At 42.7% G+C, this 18,432-nt stretch overlaps 1 protein-coding gene and 1 long non-coding RNA gene across 4 annotated transcripts in view; both read left to right on the top strand.

The window, feature by feature from the left end:
* The window catches only part of TLL2 (tolloid like 2), a 59,209-nt gene extending 49,818 nt beyond the window's left edge, over positions 1-9,391 (top strand). Inside the window, exons 15-21 of the mRNA XM_042863149.1 lie at positions 283-443; positions 1,154-1,334; positions 2,878-3,003; positions 3,886-4,013; positions 4,107-4,320; positions 5,309-5,559; positions 6,693-9,391. Coding sequence (XP_042719083.1) covers positions 283-443; positions 1,154-1,334; positions 2,878-3,003; positions 3,886-4,013; positions 4,107-4,320; positions 5,309-5,559; positions 6,693-6,827 — 1,196 coding nt within the window. The 3' untranslated portion in view covers positions 6,828-9,391. The remainder of the gene's footprint in view (positions 1-282; positions 444-1,153; positions 1,335-2,877; positions 3,004-3,885; positions 4,014-4,106; positions 4,321-5,308; positions 5,560-6,692) is intronic.
* A 3,368-nt stretch (positions 9,392-12,759) lies between these two features.
* LOC122175414 lies at positions 12,760-18,020 on the top strand. Of its 3 annotated transcripts, XR_006177405.1 has the most exons (6): positions 12,760-12,845; positions 14,044-14,091; positions 15,109-15,162; positions 15,921-16,037; positions 17,083-17,148; positions 17,541-18,020. It is a non-coding gene; the product is annotated as an uncharacterized LOC122175414 (long non-coding RNA). The 3 variants fall into 3 exon arrangements; XR_006177403.1 differs by lacking the exon at positions 15,921-16,037; XR_006177404.1 differs by lacking the exons at positions 12,760-12,845; positions 15,921-16,037 and adding an exon at positions 13,676-13,782.
* The last annotated feature ends 412 nt before the right edge of the window (positions 18,021-18,432 follow it).

Genomic DNA, 18,432 nt, shown 5'->3' with positions numbered 1-18,432 from the left:
CAGGACCGTAGTAACTCTAAGGCTGTAGAGTAGAATTGAGATCAATCTTTGGCAGTTTAAGCAGCTTCTGGGGTTTGTAGCCTGGCTGCATTTCACTGGTGATTTACAGCAGGTGAAGTTCTGTCTTCTCTGCAATTCCCAGCATTTTAAACCAGCCCTAGAGGCTGGAATTTGAAGTGTGCCATCAGCCAGGGTCTGATTCATTTCCCAGATAACAGGGTGACAAATTTCTGTATCTGAAGAGAACCCAGTAAAACTTGTGTTCATTTATTGCCTCTCCAGCTGCCTGTGGGGGCTTCATCACCAAGCTCAATGGGACCATTACTAGCCCTGGATGGCCAAAGGAATATCCTACTAACAAAAACTGCGTCTGGCAGGTGGTAGCTCCAGCCCAGTACCGGATCTCTCTGCAGTTTGAAGTGTTTGATCTAGAAGGCAATGATGTATGTAACCAGTCCCTGCATCTGTGTGATTATTGGCTAATTTGGAATTCTGTACCAAAATCCTTTGGGTACAAGGATGAGGAGACTATCTTGCTGGTGGTGCTTCTGGTTGTTTCCTCACCCTTGATATAATAAGCTAATGGCAATGACTGTTTATCTTCTCTATGGAGTGAAGGATTCAAGCTGTTCTGTTATAAATGGGCATCTTTCCTCTACTGGCTTTACAAAACTGTAGATGTTCTCCATCCCTAATAGGTGTCCCATCCTATGCTTCCCCAGGGCTGCCTTTGTAGGAAGATAATTGGAAATGAATATACAAGTAGAGTTCATCAAGGGTAAAGAAAATAGACAGGATAAGAGTCTGTTCTCTGCCCTACCAAAGACAGGATGGATTTTAAATGAAGCATTTCACTTCTTTCACTGTAAATGGCTCTTCCTTAATTCAGCTGGCTGCTGAAGATCCTTCAGTGCTGTCATGCACCTGATAAGGTGGGAGTCATTATTTTGGATAAAGTAAATGGAAATGCTGCTATTCTGATAAAAGCACAGATGCTGTAAGTTTAGAATAGCAAGGGAAGGGGATGAGTACATTCACAAGAGAGAATCTGAAGAAACTGGGAGCATACTGGCATTTCCTTTCCCTATCAGTCAAGTCTCTGTCCCCCCTCTGGAATGGTCTTCTCTAAATCCACTGCCTCCTCTCTTGGCAGGTCTGTAAATATGACTTTGTTGAGGTTCGTAGTGGGCTGGCTACTGACTCCAAGCTGCATGGCAAATTCTGTGGCTCAGAGAAACCCGAAGTAATCACATCATATGGCAACAACATGAGACTGGAGTTCAAATCAGATAACACAGTATCTAAGAAAGGATTCAAAATCCACTTCTTCTCTGGTATGTAGCTGGTTCTCTGATTTAACCTCTCATTTTTGGTGAATTGTCTTTAATCTCCTCTAAATTAGGCAGAGTTTGACATAGATGCATCTAAAAAGAATGGTTGCTCTGTGTTGTCATCTTTCATCTTTTCTCAGTGCAATGTATGGTCCAGTTTCACAATTTGATATCAGCGAAGTGCATAGATTTCATCAGCGCCTCCAGTCCCTGCACAATGGAAAGCAATGGGGAACTTGGTCCTGGAACTTCTTTCTGTCCCTGGAGTCAAGAATAGCTTTTTTTCTCTGAAACTAGGAGAGTTAGAACATTTCTAAAAATTTTCTATATAGTGATCCTTCCCATCAGCACTGTACATACCAGTGGAAGTTCTGAATTCTTTGTATCTCTTGGTTTCTGAACCTTGTTAGCTTTGGAGAATAACTGTGCATTGTATGAAAGTGGGCATTTAGATCCATGCTCTGTTTTCAATGGAGGCCGAAGAGTATTAATATTTTCAAAGAGAACGATCAAGCAAAATGACCTTGTGTTAGACCGCTGCAGAGTGGAATCAGGGCTGAGGAGTGGTTTATTGAATTCAACAAGGAAGGAAAGGCAAAGTGGCGTATGTTTTAGCTAGAACTCTGTTAGGGAGTGAGGAAACAGGTGAGCATAATGAGGTCCAGGGTGGTCAGAAGAAAAATTGGAAATAAGCTGCTTATAAATTAAGTTGGACTGGAAACTGGGAGCAGAATTCAGAACATTGAGATTTAGGAATGTCTGTGAAGAGCAGTAGAGGCAGGTAAAATTCCGTGGTTGTGTTTTTTTTTCTTCAGTTGGAGCAGTTTGTCACATGGACTCTATGTAGTGAGAGGACACTGAAAAAAAAAGCCTTCCACTTTTCCTGCTGGATCCTTTCATTGCTTGTACTGTGACCGTGAGGTTTTCTGGGTAGTGAATCTGAGGTGAATCTCATGGATTTTCTTATGAGAAAGGTGGGACAGAGGTGTCTTTTATTTTCCCTTTTCTCTGAACCCTGTATGGGTCACTTGTGCAGTAAGGGTGAAAGAGGCAGGCTGTCTGTAGCCTTAGCACGGTACTGAATACACAGGAGTAAATATTTAGGGCATATTTCAGCTTCAGAGTACAGCTCCTACCTCAGATGCCTTTCTTGGTCAAAGCAGTTTACAGACAGAGGCTTATCAGAGCATATATGAATTTGAAAATATAAGATTGTCAAGTAGATTTTTGCTTAGTCTAGTGAATTTGTGTGATTCTTTTCCTGGACCATATTTTAAAATAAGGTGTTGCTATAGATTTCTTTTTGACAAGGAGTCTTCAGCTGTTCAAAGCTTGCATTATATAATAAAGCACTTTTGTGGTGCATCTTATGGATTGAAAGACAACTGCAGAAAATGGTATCCGGACTAAAAAGGGATTGGACTAATCCAGCAACAGAAGCTGGAGGTGTGTGGTGGTATCTGCCAGTTTGGATATAGGACTCGCTGCTTGCAACTGCAGTAGTTTGTTTCTCACTGGCAACTCAGTGTTTGTTGCTCTTGCCCAGACAAGGATGAATGTTCCAAAGACAATGGTGGCTGCCAGCATGAATGTATCAACACCTTTGGGAGCTACGTATGCCAGTGCAGAAATGGCTTCAAGCTGCATGAAAATAACCATGACTGTAAAGAAGGTAAGCCCTCTGTTCCGTGCGTTCAGGAAAGATGAGCTCCCACAGACACTATCTGAGCCAGAGTGCTTCCTGCCCTATATTGGAAAAGTTTGTACTTATCAGTCTGGGACATTGAAAATGCCCCAGGTAGCTGAAGAACTATCTAGGAAAAGCAATAAGAGGTCTCAAGAACTCGGTTTTGGCTGGATCTATTTCCCAGTCTGGCCCTTTATATGTCCATGGGGATGGACAGGTTAGAGGCAAGAAATGAAAGAAGCAGTTATGGGATGTTACCACCAGACTAGTCGCTTCATTTAAGGCTTGGATTGGGTCAGAAGAGAGAGGCTGACCTGGTACAACACTTTGCTGATGCCAAATATACTTTTTTTTGGTGCATGCCCACCCCTTAGTTGACACTGCTGAGGCCTTCCACTGAACAGCCTCTGTTACTTGCCTGATCGTTCTGTGATTCAGTTTTTCCAGTCAGCAAAACAAAATAGCTCAAGGCTGAGATAGCACTGAAGTCGACATGGTGGTGGGGTTGGAACACATGCCACTGAGAGCAGGGCAGATGAGCTGGAGGAGCAGGAGAGTACATCTGACAGTGAGGAGACTGAGGTTAATGAGGTCCAGGAAGATAAGATAGTCTTTCACCAGCTGATCAGTTAATTCAGCCAGCTAGTCTGGCTGCATCTAGGAATGCCAAAAGTATAGGCCTTTTTAGGGACAAACCCACCAGAACTAAGTAGTAATCCTAAAAGACCTTATTCGTGACTGAAGCCTACCATGTTTTTGCCATAGCTAGGGTCTCAATGGGGGGAGAGAGGTTTGTAGGCTATTTCAGTGATGCAAATTAGTGTATGAGACTCTCCTTGATGCCTCTGTCGTACGGTCTCTCTCAAGCTGGTTGTGAGCATAAACTGAGCAGTGCAGAGGGAATGATGAGCAGTCCGAACTGGCCTGACAAGTACCCTAGCCGGAAAGAGTGCACCTGGAATATCTCTGCAACACCTGGCCACCGAGTGAAAGTAGTGAGTAACCAGCAAATGGGAGTGCCAGGGGAGAAGCATTCTCAGATTTATAAGCGTCCTTCTTAATTTTCCTTATTTTTATTTTTACTGTAGACTTTTAATGAGTTTGAGATTGAACAGCACCAAGAATGTGCCTATGATCACTTGGAAATGTATGATGGGCCCAACAGCAAGTCACCCATACTTGGCTGCTTCTGTGGCAGCAAGAAACCAGACCCTGTGGTAGCTTCTACCAACAAGATGTTCCTTAGGTTTTACTCTGACGCTTCCGTGCAAAGAAAAGGTTTTCAGGCAAAACATAGCACAGGTAAGCTGATTCCCTGCAAATATACCAGTATGATGAGATGCCATCAAATCTCACTGCATTGTTTACCAGTCAAGATTTTAGATACACTTCTCTGCAGGTGACTTTACCCTGAGATTTTTCTGTTTGGAAACTGTGCTAACCATCTCCCATTGTTGACAACATACCGTATATGCTAGCTGAGAAGCTTACTGATGTCAGATGTTCCTACTCACCTTCTGCTGTTTAAATAGGAGATGCTTGGTCAAGTGACAACCTCTTCTGTTCCCCATCAGTTCTCAGAAAAAGAGTGGATACAACTTAGTCTAGCAAGGGATGCCTTTCAGATATAATGGCCCACCACAATGAGCTCATACTAGATTGGTTATGGTGGAAGCAAAGATGTGTTGTGAGCATACACAGCAGGATTATATTTGTAGCAATGCAGCGGTGGATGTGTTGTACCAACATTCTTTTCTGAAATCTTTGTCACTGTAGGTGAAGCAGACCTTGAGCAGCACTACTTATTCCTCGTTAGCTGCAGAAAAACCACCAAAGTACTTGCACTGAACTATCTTAGGTGCAACGTGTGGGCAGATTATTTTGGAGTCCAGGTTTTTAATATGCTTCAGCTTACTGTTGGCAAGATATTTGGGGTCACAATTTCAGCTACAGGACAAGTTCAAAGAACACATTAACAAAAGACATTACGTTGCTGTTCTATAAAATATCTTTTCTTCTGGCCAACATTAACTGGTCACTTCTTTCTCTCCATGTTTTGCACCAAAAGAACCAGGCTTTTCTACACTATGTGGGTCACTGGATTCATGGATGACTGAAGAATTCACTCTTATGCTAGTTAGATGCAGTGGTTAGTAACCTTCGCTGCTGTTATATGTACTTCAAACTGAAGGTCGTCTTTTCCCACAGACAGCCCAAAAGTGGGATGGCAAATCTTTTGTGAGGTAGGGCCTTTGAGGAGACTGTGTTTTGTGCCCTTTTCTTCCTTCAGTGTGTGGTGGGCTCTTAAAGGCTGAAGTACAAACTAAGGAGCTGTATTCCCATGCTCAGTTTGGGGACAACAACTACCCAGGGCAAGCCAACTGTGACTGGGTGATTGTAGCAGAAGATGGTTATGGGGTGGAGCTGATATTCCAGACATTTGAGATCGAGGAGGAGGCTGACTGTGGATATGACTACATGGAGATCTACGATGGTTATGACAGCACCGCACCCCGCCTTGGACGCTTCTGTGGCTCTGGGGTAAGCCATGGTGGCAAGGATTTCACAGGGTTATCGGAGGTGGGAAAGAAGGGTGCTCTCATTTCATGTTTTTGGAGAGGAATATCTGTCACAAATTGGTGATGAGAATGTCTTGTGCATCTGAGTCTTGCTGCTTCCCCTCTTCCTACAGATCAGTCATTTTATCTACTATGCGAATTTGGTCTAAAAAACAACTGACTTTCATAGCTGACTTTCTGTTTTCAGCCCTGGGCTTTATGCATCAACATGGGACTGCTGCAATGCTGTGCCCTAGCCCAGATGCAAAATCATTGTGTGAATATGAGAAACTGCTTCCAAAATCTGGTTTAATCCTTAGTTACTTCCTTCCTGAAGCCAAGTCACATTTCCAGTCATGGTCAGGAGAGGATGAAGGATGAAGCCGTTAGTTGACTCCAGGATGGTGTCTTGTTTCCTAAATTGTTATCTAAGTCCTGATTAGCAGATGTGACTCTGTTAGTATGAGCAGTAGTGGTACTTGAACAATGAAATAGAGAAAGTGCTTATTGGATTTAAAGAGAAACAGCCAGGTAGCATGTGTCAGGACAGTCTATGCAAACTGGGGAAATGGTCTGGAAAACTGACCAAGGTATAGCAGATTGGTGTGAAGAAGCTAAGAATAGTGGGATAGTAATCACCTATCTGCATGCTGACAAATGGAGAATGGTAGGGAAAGTTTCAGGGGAAACACAGAGGTTGTAGCTAGTCACAGCGGTGAGGGAAGCAACCAGAGCTTTGCTTGCATGATGCATGGGAGGGACTCGACTGCTGAACAAGGTTCAGTTTGAGCTGTGTCATTTCCTAAAAAAATTAGCACAAAATCAGAACGTACCCAGAGGACTGGAACAAGAATATCCAGGGAGTCCTGTGACCAATCAAAAACAACTGGAAGAACTGGAATTGTAGAGTGGACTGGTATCAGTCTTCAAATATGAAAGGCAAGCATGCAAAGAGCAAGAAGAATATGCTCAGAAAGTCAGGGCAGGTGGTACCGAGCACTGAGTATTCATGTTTCCTAGCCTATTCATTGTGAGCTTAAACTCTGGCACCACAGCGTGGATGATTATTTAGCATGCGGACTTGACCACTGTGTTATGTTCTTTCCTTTTCTGCAGCCTCTGGAAGAAATCTACTCTGCAGGAGATTCCATCATGATTCGATTCCACACAGACGACACCATTAACAAGAAAGGGTTTCACGCCCAATACATAAGTACCAAATTTCAGGATGCGTTGCATATGAGAAAGTAATCTGACTGCTCCTCGCAGACGTTCCTTACCTGAAGATCGAGATGTTTAGCTGTGATTTTTGACTTTTTTAAGCCTCTGTGCATCTGACCAAAAGCAGTGTACAGTATTTTCTGTAACTAAAACTAAATCCAGTCACAAGGGTTTGCCTCTGAAATTCTTAGTGTGACTCTCTCTTGTTAACATACCTAGGACCAAAAATTGTCTTCTAATCATACCTGTCAGGGCAAAAATGTTGTGTTTTGCATAGCTTCCCATAGGGCTGAATGAAAACTGAGCTTAAACTGAGGAAGGTCTTAGTCTATTGAATACCCTGTCTCTAGATTATATTTCCTAAGCATCCTGTACAAGCTGTCTGAATACATTTTCTAAAGCATATGATGTGGGCAGCCACCCAGTAGGGTTTTCTCAGAGGACATTGTGGACTGTCTATTCTCCTCTGCAGCCCAAGTTACTCAGTGCAATATGAGAACAACTACGCAGCTGGGACTCCAGATTCCATGACTCCTTCTGTCCCACCTATTTAGTGTCTTAGTTTTTGTGATTTGAGAAGTAGTTGGGGGCATAGGGATGATCTCCTTGGTTAGCTGACCACAGTGAACAAGCAGTGGTCAGTGCCTGTCTGCAGTAATTGTCCCACTGCACACTGAGTGGAAGTACTTTGACACAGTGGCCAAGGGAAAGCTTGTGTCTGACAGGGATGTGTTTTGATAGGAGGCAGAGCATGAATGTGTAATGGTGGCAGAACTTTGCAGGTGGAACACTTACAGTCTGCTCCAGTTACACTGCCAGGCAAGGCAGCTCAGAGGGCTATAGCAGCAGTCCAGGCTTCATCTTTAACAAGAAGTCTCTCTTAACTCGACTCATGTTTGCTTTCTCAGTCATTTTATGCTTCTTCCTTTCCAAGTTTCCGTTGCTCCTGAGTACCACATCTTTGTGAGCCTTTCATTTTCATAACTGTCTATGATGCTCTCCCCAGAACTCCCCACAGCTACCAAGGGGTGCTCTTACAGCATCAGCTAGCTGGAGCATCTCACAGAAGAACACATCGAGTCAGAGATGGTCAGAATACCTTAGCATATTGCTGTGGTTGTTCCTGAGACAAAGAGCAGAAGCTGTGCTACAGGTCAGCTCTGGTGAGCTCTGGGAACCTGTCAAACAGATGCATGCCCCAAGCATAGGACAAGGAATGGGAAAGTTCTGCTGGTTTGCGTTGCTTCATTCTTTGCTGGCCCACGATGCAGTCTATTAGCTTCATAGCAGTTCTATAACCCTGCTGTGCATATGAGATGTTGACTTAAGCACCTTGAGCTACAAGGCTGAGACCTGCTCTGCGTTGCAGTTATTTATGCACATGGAAGCTACTGAACCATTGCAGAATTAACAGATAGCTTGGCACTTATTTGAGAGAAAGTAGGGAAAACTGCGCCTTGTGGGAGAAGTACTATAATTGAGCTACTGGTAAGGGAGGGGAATAAAAGAAGAAAAAAATCATTCAGAACTAGATCTATTTCATTATGGCACTCATGGGCAGTAATGAGCTAAAAGATGAGGTACATTAGCTTTAATAAAGTATTTGTAATCCAAGGGTTACTGTGTTTACATAACCAGTGTACTGTCAGGCTCGGGGTGACACCTGCCCGTTGAGTGCATGACTGTGGAGAAATGTGGGGTCAGCAACACTGTCAGGCACAAATGACTTTTCTGGAGATGAGGCCATTTCCAAACAGATAATAAATAGACCCAGCCTTCTCCAAAAGTCCTCAAACAGAATATGGTCCAAGTATTGTGAATACTAGGAGAAGCAAATGCATGAAAATATTTTCTTGCTTAGAACAAGAAAAATAAAATAATTTATAAACAATATTATATGTATATAAAATGTGCATGTAAAAAAACAGTAGTCAAAGCCTTAAATGTCATGTGAACAATACTGTGCCATGGACTATAGCTTTATTGCAGGCTGTATAAAACCATGTTATTTCTGTTTGTTTTTCTAGCTCTGTTTTTTCTTTCTAATTTTTGAGGCCTTTTTACAGGCAAGGCCTTTAAATTCAAGCTGTTTGACCATGCAGGTCTGAGGAAGTGAGGTCTGTTAGCTGTGGTCTGTTAGCTTTTTTCCTTCTCTTTCTTGATCCCATTCAAGCAAAATTGCAGTGGCTCGGGTCTGGAAATAAAAGCTTGACACTGATCCCTGTGAAGCAGAAGGAAAGTAATAGGTGGCAAGCAGCAGTTCAGATTTCCTAGCTCTCTAATGGGAGAGAAGCTTCCTGTGTACTTCCACATCTGTGCTCTATGTTCTGATAATTTCTTATGTTCCTCAGACTTTGTATTTGGTGTTCTGGTTTGTTGCAGATGCTTGCAATGTGGTTTGATGGATCTACTGCATTTGTTAGCATTCAAGCAGGTGTCTTTTGTGACAGTGTACTCACAACTGTTGTACTGTACATTTCAACTGATGATTTGTGTAGAATATTTCTGCTGTACTGACTGGGTGGTAACAGTCAATAATTCTAACTGTCTATAAGTTTCTTAAGTGAAAAAGAAAAAAATGTGAGATCCTCCAAGGTGTGTACATGTATTCCAGTCTTTGTGTGGTTTTACATTTCACTAACAAAATTAATATTATAGGTGGGGAGGAGAGGAGGGTGTGGGGGCAATCAAAATGTACCTAATGAGTCTAGAGACCAAAATGAGTCTCTGCTTTTATTAAAGACTGGATTCAGTTGCACATTCTATTGTATACACGCATCCACCAGTTCCTCAAGGGAAAGAAATTTCTTAACACATCTTCACTGCAGCCTTGTGATCTATACTCCCACTGTAGCAGCAAAATGTTCAGTACACAGGCAGCATTAAAAATGTTTTTCTTCCTTTTTCTGTCCTCTGCCTGATACATATTCTGCTTGCTAAGGATCATTTCTGTGTTTTTCCCCATCCATCCACTATTCATTTATGTCATTTATGTCCCCAGAACATTTCCTGTGGTGTGTGATGCAGCCACTCAAAGCTTCATGGTGTCTGAATTTCCTCTATGCTGCACCTAAAGGCAGAGCAACAACGGAGACAAAGAATAAGTGTCTACACACAGCCTCCTGCACCAGGCTATGACTGCAAAGTTTGATTCTGGAATGTGCCAGGGTGCTGTCAGTCAGGTCATTGATGGACATGATTTCCAAAATGAGGGCCAGTGAGCATCCAGTCATGCTGAGAATATGGTCCAAAGCAATGCAACCCAAGTAGAAACCAGTGGGAAATAGGAGGTGATACAGAAGGTGGAATATAAACTAATGTGACAGCTGTCTGAGAAACACTGATGTGTGCAGCTGCAGCAATATATGCTATCACCATTTTCATGATCTATCTGGATGCTGAAAGTGTTTCTTGATCTTTCACAGGCTTATATATTTCTTTCTTTTCAAGTAGAACTTTCCCTTAATTTCTCTTTCAGATTTGCCAGCCACCAGTGCTATGTGATGTGGCCAGATTCTTATTTTTAGAATCAGGATTTAATTTTCTAGAAAGTGCCCGAAGACCATCCAGTCACCATCTGTGAGATGCTGAAGGGGATATCTATTGTCTGCTAGGAGATTCTTCATCCTTTATAAGCATGAGTATTCAGTGGTACACCAATCAAGACAAAGAAAGATGCTTAGGAGCACACAGGCCTATTGATCTCAGTATCAGGCATGAAACAAGCCAGCAGGAATCCTCCACTTTGTTCTGGCATTTCCCATAATTTTTCTCTAGCATACAAGGTGTTAACCTTAGAAAACAAAAGCAGAATTCCCCTCAAGCTGCTACACCCTCACAGCCATAAACAGTTTTGTTGTTGTTTGGTGGGTTGTTTTTTTGTTTTTTTTTTTTTTAAGCCATGAGGCGGATTAGAAAAAAAAGAGCTGTAGTCCTCAGTGCCCTAAAGCCACGTGCCAGCCATTCTGCCTCTGACAGAGGAGCTGCTTTATCAGGTGTGCTGGGATCCAGTCAGACTGTCTGACTCACCCTGACAGAAATGCCCTCGTCTTCTTTCTCTTTACAGGTCTCCAATTTCTTGTGTTTTGGTTTTGTTATTTTTTTCAGCAGGAAGAGAATCTCATTCTAAACAGAACACTGAGCCTGGAGTTGGACAGTCAGCTGTTAATGTGTGGAGGGATTTCTGGTGGAGGAGAGCAAAATGGTGAGTGGAGCCATCCTGTCTCAGTAGAGTCATATTTCGATGGAACCTGGGGGAGAGGTCAGAGAGGTGAGGCTGTCGGAGTATTTGAGTGTTTGATGTAATGTTCCTTGGGAGTTTTTAGCCCTCCAGTTCCTTGCTCCAATCAACTCAGCTGGCACTCTTGTCATCTTTGCTTTTCCTTGTAGTGCAACCAACAGTTTTAGGTACCTGCTTGGATTTTAGTGTCTATTACAGCTTTTCTGTCCAGGAGATATTATCCAGTTCTGGGGCAGCTGGAGCAAAGTGGAATCAATCAGTGGTCCTTTCTTGAGGAAATTTCCTGCCCTTTGGAGTGGGTTCCTGCAGGATCTGCTGAAATGATCACACTAGAGCTGATGCTTGTATAAACACAGGAAAGGACATAATCCCTGGCTGCAAGCATTCACGGTTTGAGCTAGTATGGGAACAACTGGGAGGGAATTCATTCCATATGTTGGAGAATTGATGCTGAAAGGGTGGAAGCATCTGTTAAAAAAGACAGTAGCTGCTGTAGTTAATGCTAGGAAATGTACTTGACTCCTGTCAGGGTCACTGATGCTCAGAGCCCAGTAAATATCACACTGAGTAATCTGGACAATCTATGAACAAAAGCAGGGATGTGTCTGCAAATAAGGATAACACAACGCCAAATTACGTTCACTTTAGGTATCAAAATTTTAGAGCGGGCTGGAAGGGAGTTTCAGTCAGGAGGTCTGGAAGCGTCCTTTCCATTCTGAAGTAAATATATTGGATGTCAATAGTAATTTACAGGTAAATGACATCCTTGTCTCTCCTGATATGGATACTGTACCAATTTGCATATTTATCCATTTTTTGCAAGTGACTTGAGACAGTGGCTTTAAACTTTAACTCATTAACTTTAACTTTAAACTTTAAACTCATTAAGAGAAACAGCCTTGTTCTCAGTGTCTTGCTGCAGTTTCCTGTGTTTGCTTGGTTAGAGAATTCAGATTCCAAATACGATAGTCTCAGTAAGATATCCTGAATCTTTCATTTTGTACATAAAAGAAGCTCAGTGAAGAACAAAAATGTATAAGTTACCAGTTAAAAATGTAAATGTAGAACCAGGTTATTACTTTAAATAAGAGCTGTGTGTTTTCTGGTAGAAGCTAAGTATGTATTCCCAGTCTAAAGCTATGATTAAATAAACTAGGAAAAAAAAATTCTACTTAACCTGATTGGTAGTGATTGTTTTATTGCAAGTTACAGACATACCTGTTTCTTGCTGGGAATATAAATTTGTCAGCAGTCAATTGCACGTACAGTTTCGCAAATACCTAGAGCACAGAAAGGTGAGAGTATATAAATGCATTATTTACATGGCCCCTTCTGCTCAGACTTTAACCTGCATGCACAGTCCTGAAATACATATAAAGTCCATTAAGTATATATCATTACCAGGAAGGAAATAAATGTACAGCTTCAGAGAAGAGATAGGTGTGAATATCTAAGCTCAAACATTAACAGGTCAGCTGTGCAGAAAGGTGTGTTTCAGCGAGGAAGTTTGAAGAATGCGCAATAGAAAAGTTGAGTAAGAATGCCTCTACAGAATTTCATTCCCAGCTGGCAACATGGGTGTAGCCATGCCTGGGTCTCTGAGGGGCCTGAAAGAGATCCTTCTCACTTGGTGACTGATTGTTAACTATGCATGCTCAGAGTTATTTCCCAACACTTGCAGTCCCTAAGCCAGGTTGTTCAAAGGTTACACTTCCAGTTCAATGTCCACAGCTTGCCTACAAAGGCCACAGTTCCAAACAAGCCTCCGACTGCAGTTAGGAATGGGAGGATGAATTCTGGATTGTTCAGTAAGTAGTATGATCCATCGTATCCAGCGAAGTGTCCTGCTCCCAGACCACAGGACGTAGACTGAGCTAAGACTGAAGTGTGAATCCTCTCATAACCTGCTTATGCTCTCAGCCTTCCTTCTCCATAACCTGCAGTATCCAGACTTCCTGCATACTTTCACTGCATTAACCTCCCTGACCTGAAATAACCAGGCCCTATTAAAGGCATGGCAGAAGAACTTTCTGCAGTCAGAAAAAGCCAGCTTTGTGCTGGCTCATTATACTAGCTTTCTGGGGATGCACAGTGACACTTCCTTTCAGCCTTCTGTCACCTTTCACATCAGTTCAAGAGACCTCAGCAGCTTTGCTCTTTCACTCAATTTTTATTTAATTCCAATGTTTTTATGGCTCTGGCTGGGTTCAGCAGAGCTGCTGCTCATGGACGTACTACTTGCTCCTGGATTAGAGGAGAGGCTCCTGTGCTGCTTGTCCTCATCTCTGCCCCCCAAACTGAGCTTCCCTTCCCAACGCTGCCGCTAGCACAAATCCCTCCAGTCATCTGCAGTTGCTGTGGTGCTGGCTGTGTCACGGACTCAGTACTAGTTCTAGCAGCATGGCTACACCAGAAAGAAAAGTAGTTCTTAACTTTCTTTGAGCCTCCCAGAATGCTAATTTGCATCCCAGACAGGCAGGCAGCTTTCCTCCTGTGTGTAGAAACAATTTAGCCAGGAAAAGGTTAATATCTTTCTATCTTTTCAGCTGTCCTTGAATCAACAAGAGCAGGAACATGTGATTAGTTTGCAGCTCAAAGGCTGCAGGTGCAAGTCTTTGCTATCTTACAAATTACCCTGTACTTTGGCTTTGTTTGTCCCTCAGCCATAGTGGTAATAAAAAAGTTTTGCCCTCTTAGTGGGGAGTTGGCAGAGTAAACCGATTGCATGATAAGGCTCTGTATAGTGTAAGTAATTCAAGCAAACCAGTTTATGTCTTCTTGTACTGCACTTTTAAATAGCCTTGTATGCTTTTTTTCTTTTTTTTTTTTTCTTTCCCTCTTGAATAACTGTCATGTTTCCTGTTCAAATCATGTTGGTATATTCCCATGCCATCACCTCCAGACACTGCAGAAATATCCCTCTCCATTCCCACACCTGCACAGGGCACCTACAAATTGCAGAAAGTGTGATATTTTTATTCTTCTTCTTTTCTAATTTCTCTGCAGGATGTGACAAGATCTTTCATCCCCTTTTACAACACAACTGTAAATTCAGTAAGTATACTGTGTAGGATGAAGATCAACTGCCTCCTTGGCACCATGATATACCTCGGAAAGAGGGAATATAATTCTGAAAAGGAGGAGGTGCTCTTAACGGATAGTGGATGATTGGAATCTTATCTGACATGCTGTTCTATTGCTGCTAACATGATATTTGTCTTGCCACTGAATGAAAATGCACATCAGTGCTAAATCTTTTTTAAAAGGCAAGTATTTTGTCTCTCTTCCCACAAAAACTTGTGGATGTGCAAAGATCTGGACTTTACAAACTGACCTTCCTGCTTGTACTGTCTGTATTCTGATGCACAGAACCTACCTGGCTTTGCTTCTTCCCAGCATTTTATTGCATAAACTGTCAGCTGTGGGTAGTGGGTTAGCCTGGGTGAAGGGATAACAAGCAATGCATCTGCCATCATCACTATGTGATAGGCCTTCTATCTCCCAGCTTCAACTGCCTTGTCACTTGTAACCAGGTGTGATGTTTTTGCAAAGGCTAGAAAAAGCTGGAGAGTTTTGATATGGGGTACGCACAGGTTTCAGTGTCCTTCTCTGCATGCCTTGCTTCTGCAAGCCCAGACAGGGTGTGCAGTGCTTTCCAGTGATGGATGCTCAAGGTAGGGGCATACAGGTAGATGCTGTAGTGAAAATGAAGAGCAGATTTGCAAAATCACATCATTTCTGGGGTCTTCTTGCTCCCTTTTTTGCTTCATTCTCTTCTGAATCCAACCTTCTATGGCATGTATTAGTGCTTATCTCTTGCATGTATTTTTTCCAGTCTCAAACTCCTTTTTGAGGAAGAATATACATTCTTTCCATTCAGTCAGAGCCACCATTGGCTGGGTTCTTGCTTAGGACTGGCAAGCGCGGGCCAAGACCTCAGGGTCTGGCTGGGTTCTCCAAGTGTAATCTACTAAATGCTGCTGTTGAAGTCTTGCAACTGATTAGTCTCTATCTGTGCTTGCTCTATATAAAGTAATTTTTTGTAAATTTCTATAATTGTCTTATTTCTAGATCTCTTCAACTGCAACAGCAAGCACACCTGTTGAGACAGATTGTTCTTATGGGGTAAGAGTTTGTTTCATTATTTAATTTGACTGATTGCTTATGGAGTATTTCCCCTCTAAAATCGTAGAATCTTTTGAGTTGGAAGGAACCTTTAAAGATCATCTAGTCCAACACCCCTACAATGAACAGCTCAATCAGGTTGGCCAGAGCCCTGTCAAGTCTGATCTTGAATCCCTCCAGGGAAGGGACATCTGCCACCTCTCTGGACAATCTGTTCCAGTGCTTCACCACTTTTGTTGTACAAAAAAAAAAAAAAAAAAAAAGGCTTTTTTTTTCCTTATATCCATTCTAAATCTTCCCTCCTTTAGTTTGAAACCATTTCCCCTTGTCTTATCACAGCACACCCTGCTAAAGAGACTGTCTCCTTCCTTCATACAGCCCCTCTTTACATACTGAAAAGCCACTACTGGGTCTCTCCGGAGCCACCTCTTCTCTAGGCTGAACAGCCCCAGTTCTCTCAGCCTGTCCTCGTAGGGAGGTGTTCTATTCCTTGAATCATTTTTGTGGCCCTCCTTTGGACATGGTCCAACAAGTCCACATTTCTTCTCCACATCTGGATGCAAATCAAACTTCTGCATCTCCTTTCTATCCTAGTGTATAGTATAGCTGGGCTAGATAGCACTGTTGTGGCCCAGAACTGTAGGTTCATCATGTTGGCTATTCTTTTTGCATGCTAAGGCACGGACTCAGCTACTAAGCACAGAATTAGAGGATCACACTGCATGTGTTTGACCTGACTCTCTTTCTTTGTGAATTAGTATAAACTTTGGGTGCTTGGAGTAGCTGCAGGGATACCCAGCTTCCTGACATTGGTTCTTGCAGTCATGTTGGCAGTGGTCTGTGTTCTCCAGAGGTCAAACTTCAGATGGAAACGGGTAAATACCTTCCTTCACCAGAATGTCTTGCCACTTCCCAGCCTAATCCTCTATGTCAGAAAGCTGATTCAGTCCTCTCTGTAGCTCTTAGAAAGTTCAGGACTGCACTCCTGGACACTCAAGCTATCACTGGTTTACTTAGAAGTTAAAGGATCATAAGGATCAAAGAGAAATTTAAGTTAAAATTCAGAAGAAGCACTTCCAGGTGGTCTGTTAACTAGCAGAAAACAAAATCTATGGCCACTGCTCTTCAGTGGATTCTTCTCACCCAAGTAGGAATCCTCTGATTCCAAAATGATGTTACTTAGCTCCCAAAGCGTTGGCAAGTTGTTTCATAATAACTAGTTTTGTCAGCTTTTCTTCTGTTCCAGACTGTGGGTTGGGTATGGATGTCCTATGTCCCCAGTGATGGGATAGAGTCAGAGTTTCTGCAGCGCCATACTTCTTTCCCCTGAGGTGAAAAAGCATTCATATGCCCAAGGAGGAGAAAAGTCAGGAAGCACTGTGGCAGCCAAACACTGACAGTTCTGCCTAAAATGGTCTGTTCCTTCCCCTGCTACTTTATAGAAGTTTTAAACCAGCTATATTTCTTGTGTGGCTCATTCTGCTCTCACTCCAGAAAGAAACCTATAACAGTACTAAGGGAAGTGGCCTCCCTGTAGTTGCTGTTCATTAACATCTTTTTGTGTTTTGTTCTGCTTTTCTGATTGTAAATGTGCAAGTGAGGGTTTTTCTCCTGTGTGAAATGATCATAAGAATTCGGAATGTTATAGTGAAAGCAACTGTTGGGCATTAAGTGATCCCTTCTGAAAGGTGATTCATGGGCTGGCATCAAAAGGTCTATGTGGTTGTCCCAAATGAAAAATCATTTTGACAGGCACCTTAAAATGTTAGTTTATTATCCTCTATGGTTATTTACACACAAAGTGTGTTCTGAGTTCAAAAATTGTTTAATAACATTTTCTCACAGCTTTGTGCTCTTTGTAAAGTTATGGGTGAGTTGTAGATAGATGTTCTTTGTCACTGATTTTGTTCATTGCTTTAGACAAGTGAATGTTGTGAAGTACAAGAAGAACATGAATATGAAAAATCCCCTCCCAGACCTCCCAATGTAAGTCATCATTTGACTGACTCTTAACATAGCTACTGAGTTACTAAACACAGGGCTGGATTTAGCAGTAGGAATGGAGACCTCACCGTAAGCTTGCTATCCCAGAGCTCATATGTTGCCAGTATTTCTATCTATGTGTCTGTCTGATGGAATCCCTGAAATGGGCCATGTAATGGATTGCCATTGTTTTAGAGTACATGGGTGAAAGAGCTGCATCCTGCTTGGGCAAATGTGGGAGGGAGAGGGGAAAACTAGAAATGTGACCCGATGTGACATTTTCATCAAAATACTGACAAACAGTTCCAAAGACAGGCAGGAATTCTAGTGTTCTCCATTCTCTGCAGCCCGAATACTCAGTGACAGCCATCACAGAAATGATATTTTGCCTCTAGGATATATACCAGAATGTGCTGGAGGAGACAACAAATGTCTATGTAAATGAAGATCAAGGAAAACGCTTCGGAACAGGCATCCAAACACAAGCAAAGGCCCCACGGGTGAAGAAGCTGAGAACAGAACCACCTATGACAGAATCCATTTATGAAAATCACCCTCCCTCTTGCTGAGAGAAAAGTGCCAAGTGATGGCTGGGACCAGAAATAACAGACAGCATTTTCAGGACACCAGGGGTCCCACAACTGTGTTTCAAGAACAAGAGTATTTGTGTGTACTTGAAATTCTGGAGGGTAGGACAGAGACATTGTGAGGGGAAAGAACCTGGTTGAGGTTCAGCCTCTGAGTGGCTCAGAGATACTCTCCTCATTTGGGGAGTATGAAAACTCTCTGGGAGAGGTGGCTTTACTGTCCTCCTATGTTTAACTTACTCTGTTTTAATAAAGAACATGTAAGTCCTCTTAGTGATACAGCTGGAAGAGAAGGACACCCGGAGTGTTTACAAGAGCTCACATGACTCAGGTGCTTTTGCCCCTCAGTAGTGCCTAGGAGGGCAATAAGGCAACGTGGTTCTCATTTGACAGGAGGAGATGAGACTGTAAGTGAGAAAAAAATCTGGAGGCAGAAAGAAACTGCTGCTGCTGTCCTTACCCACAGGGATAGCAATTGCCCTCTGTTCTCTGCTAGGGAAAAGCTGGGCCATAACATGCTTGGTGAATAAGAGAGGACCTCAACAGCAGGCAGAGGTCTGACCAAAGGTGGAAACAGCATTGAAGCGCTTGCTACATTCAGCCTCTGAACTTGGGGGAGTGCTGTCCACCAATAGGGATGTTGCAGCTTTCTGTCAACCCCCTGTGAGCAGCATACTGGCAGGGGTCCTTGCAGGCTGCA

This window comes from Lagopus leucura, unplaced genomic scaffold (assembly GCF_019238085.1).
Source record: "Lagopus leucura isolate 7727_CA_CO unplaced genomic scaffold, USGS_WTPT01 Super-Scaffold_739, whole genome shotgun sequence".
Lineage (NCBI taxonomy): Eukaryota > Metazoa > Chordata > Aves > Galliformes > Phasianidae > Lagopus > Lagopus leucura.
This window is presented reverse-complemented; position numbering and strand designations above follow the sequence as displayed.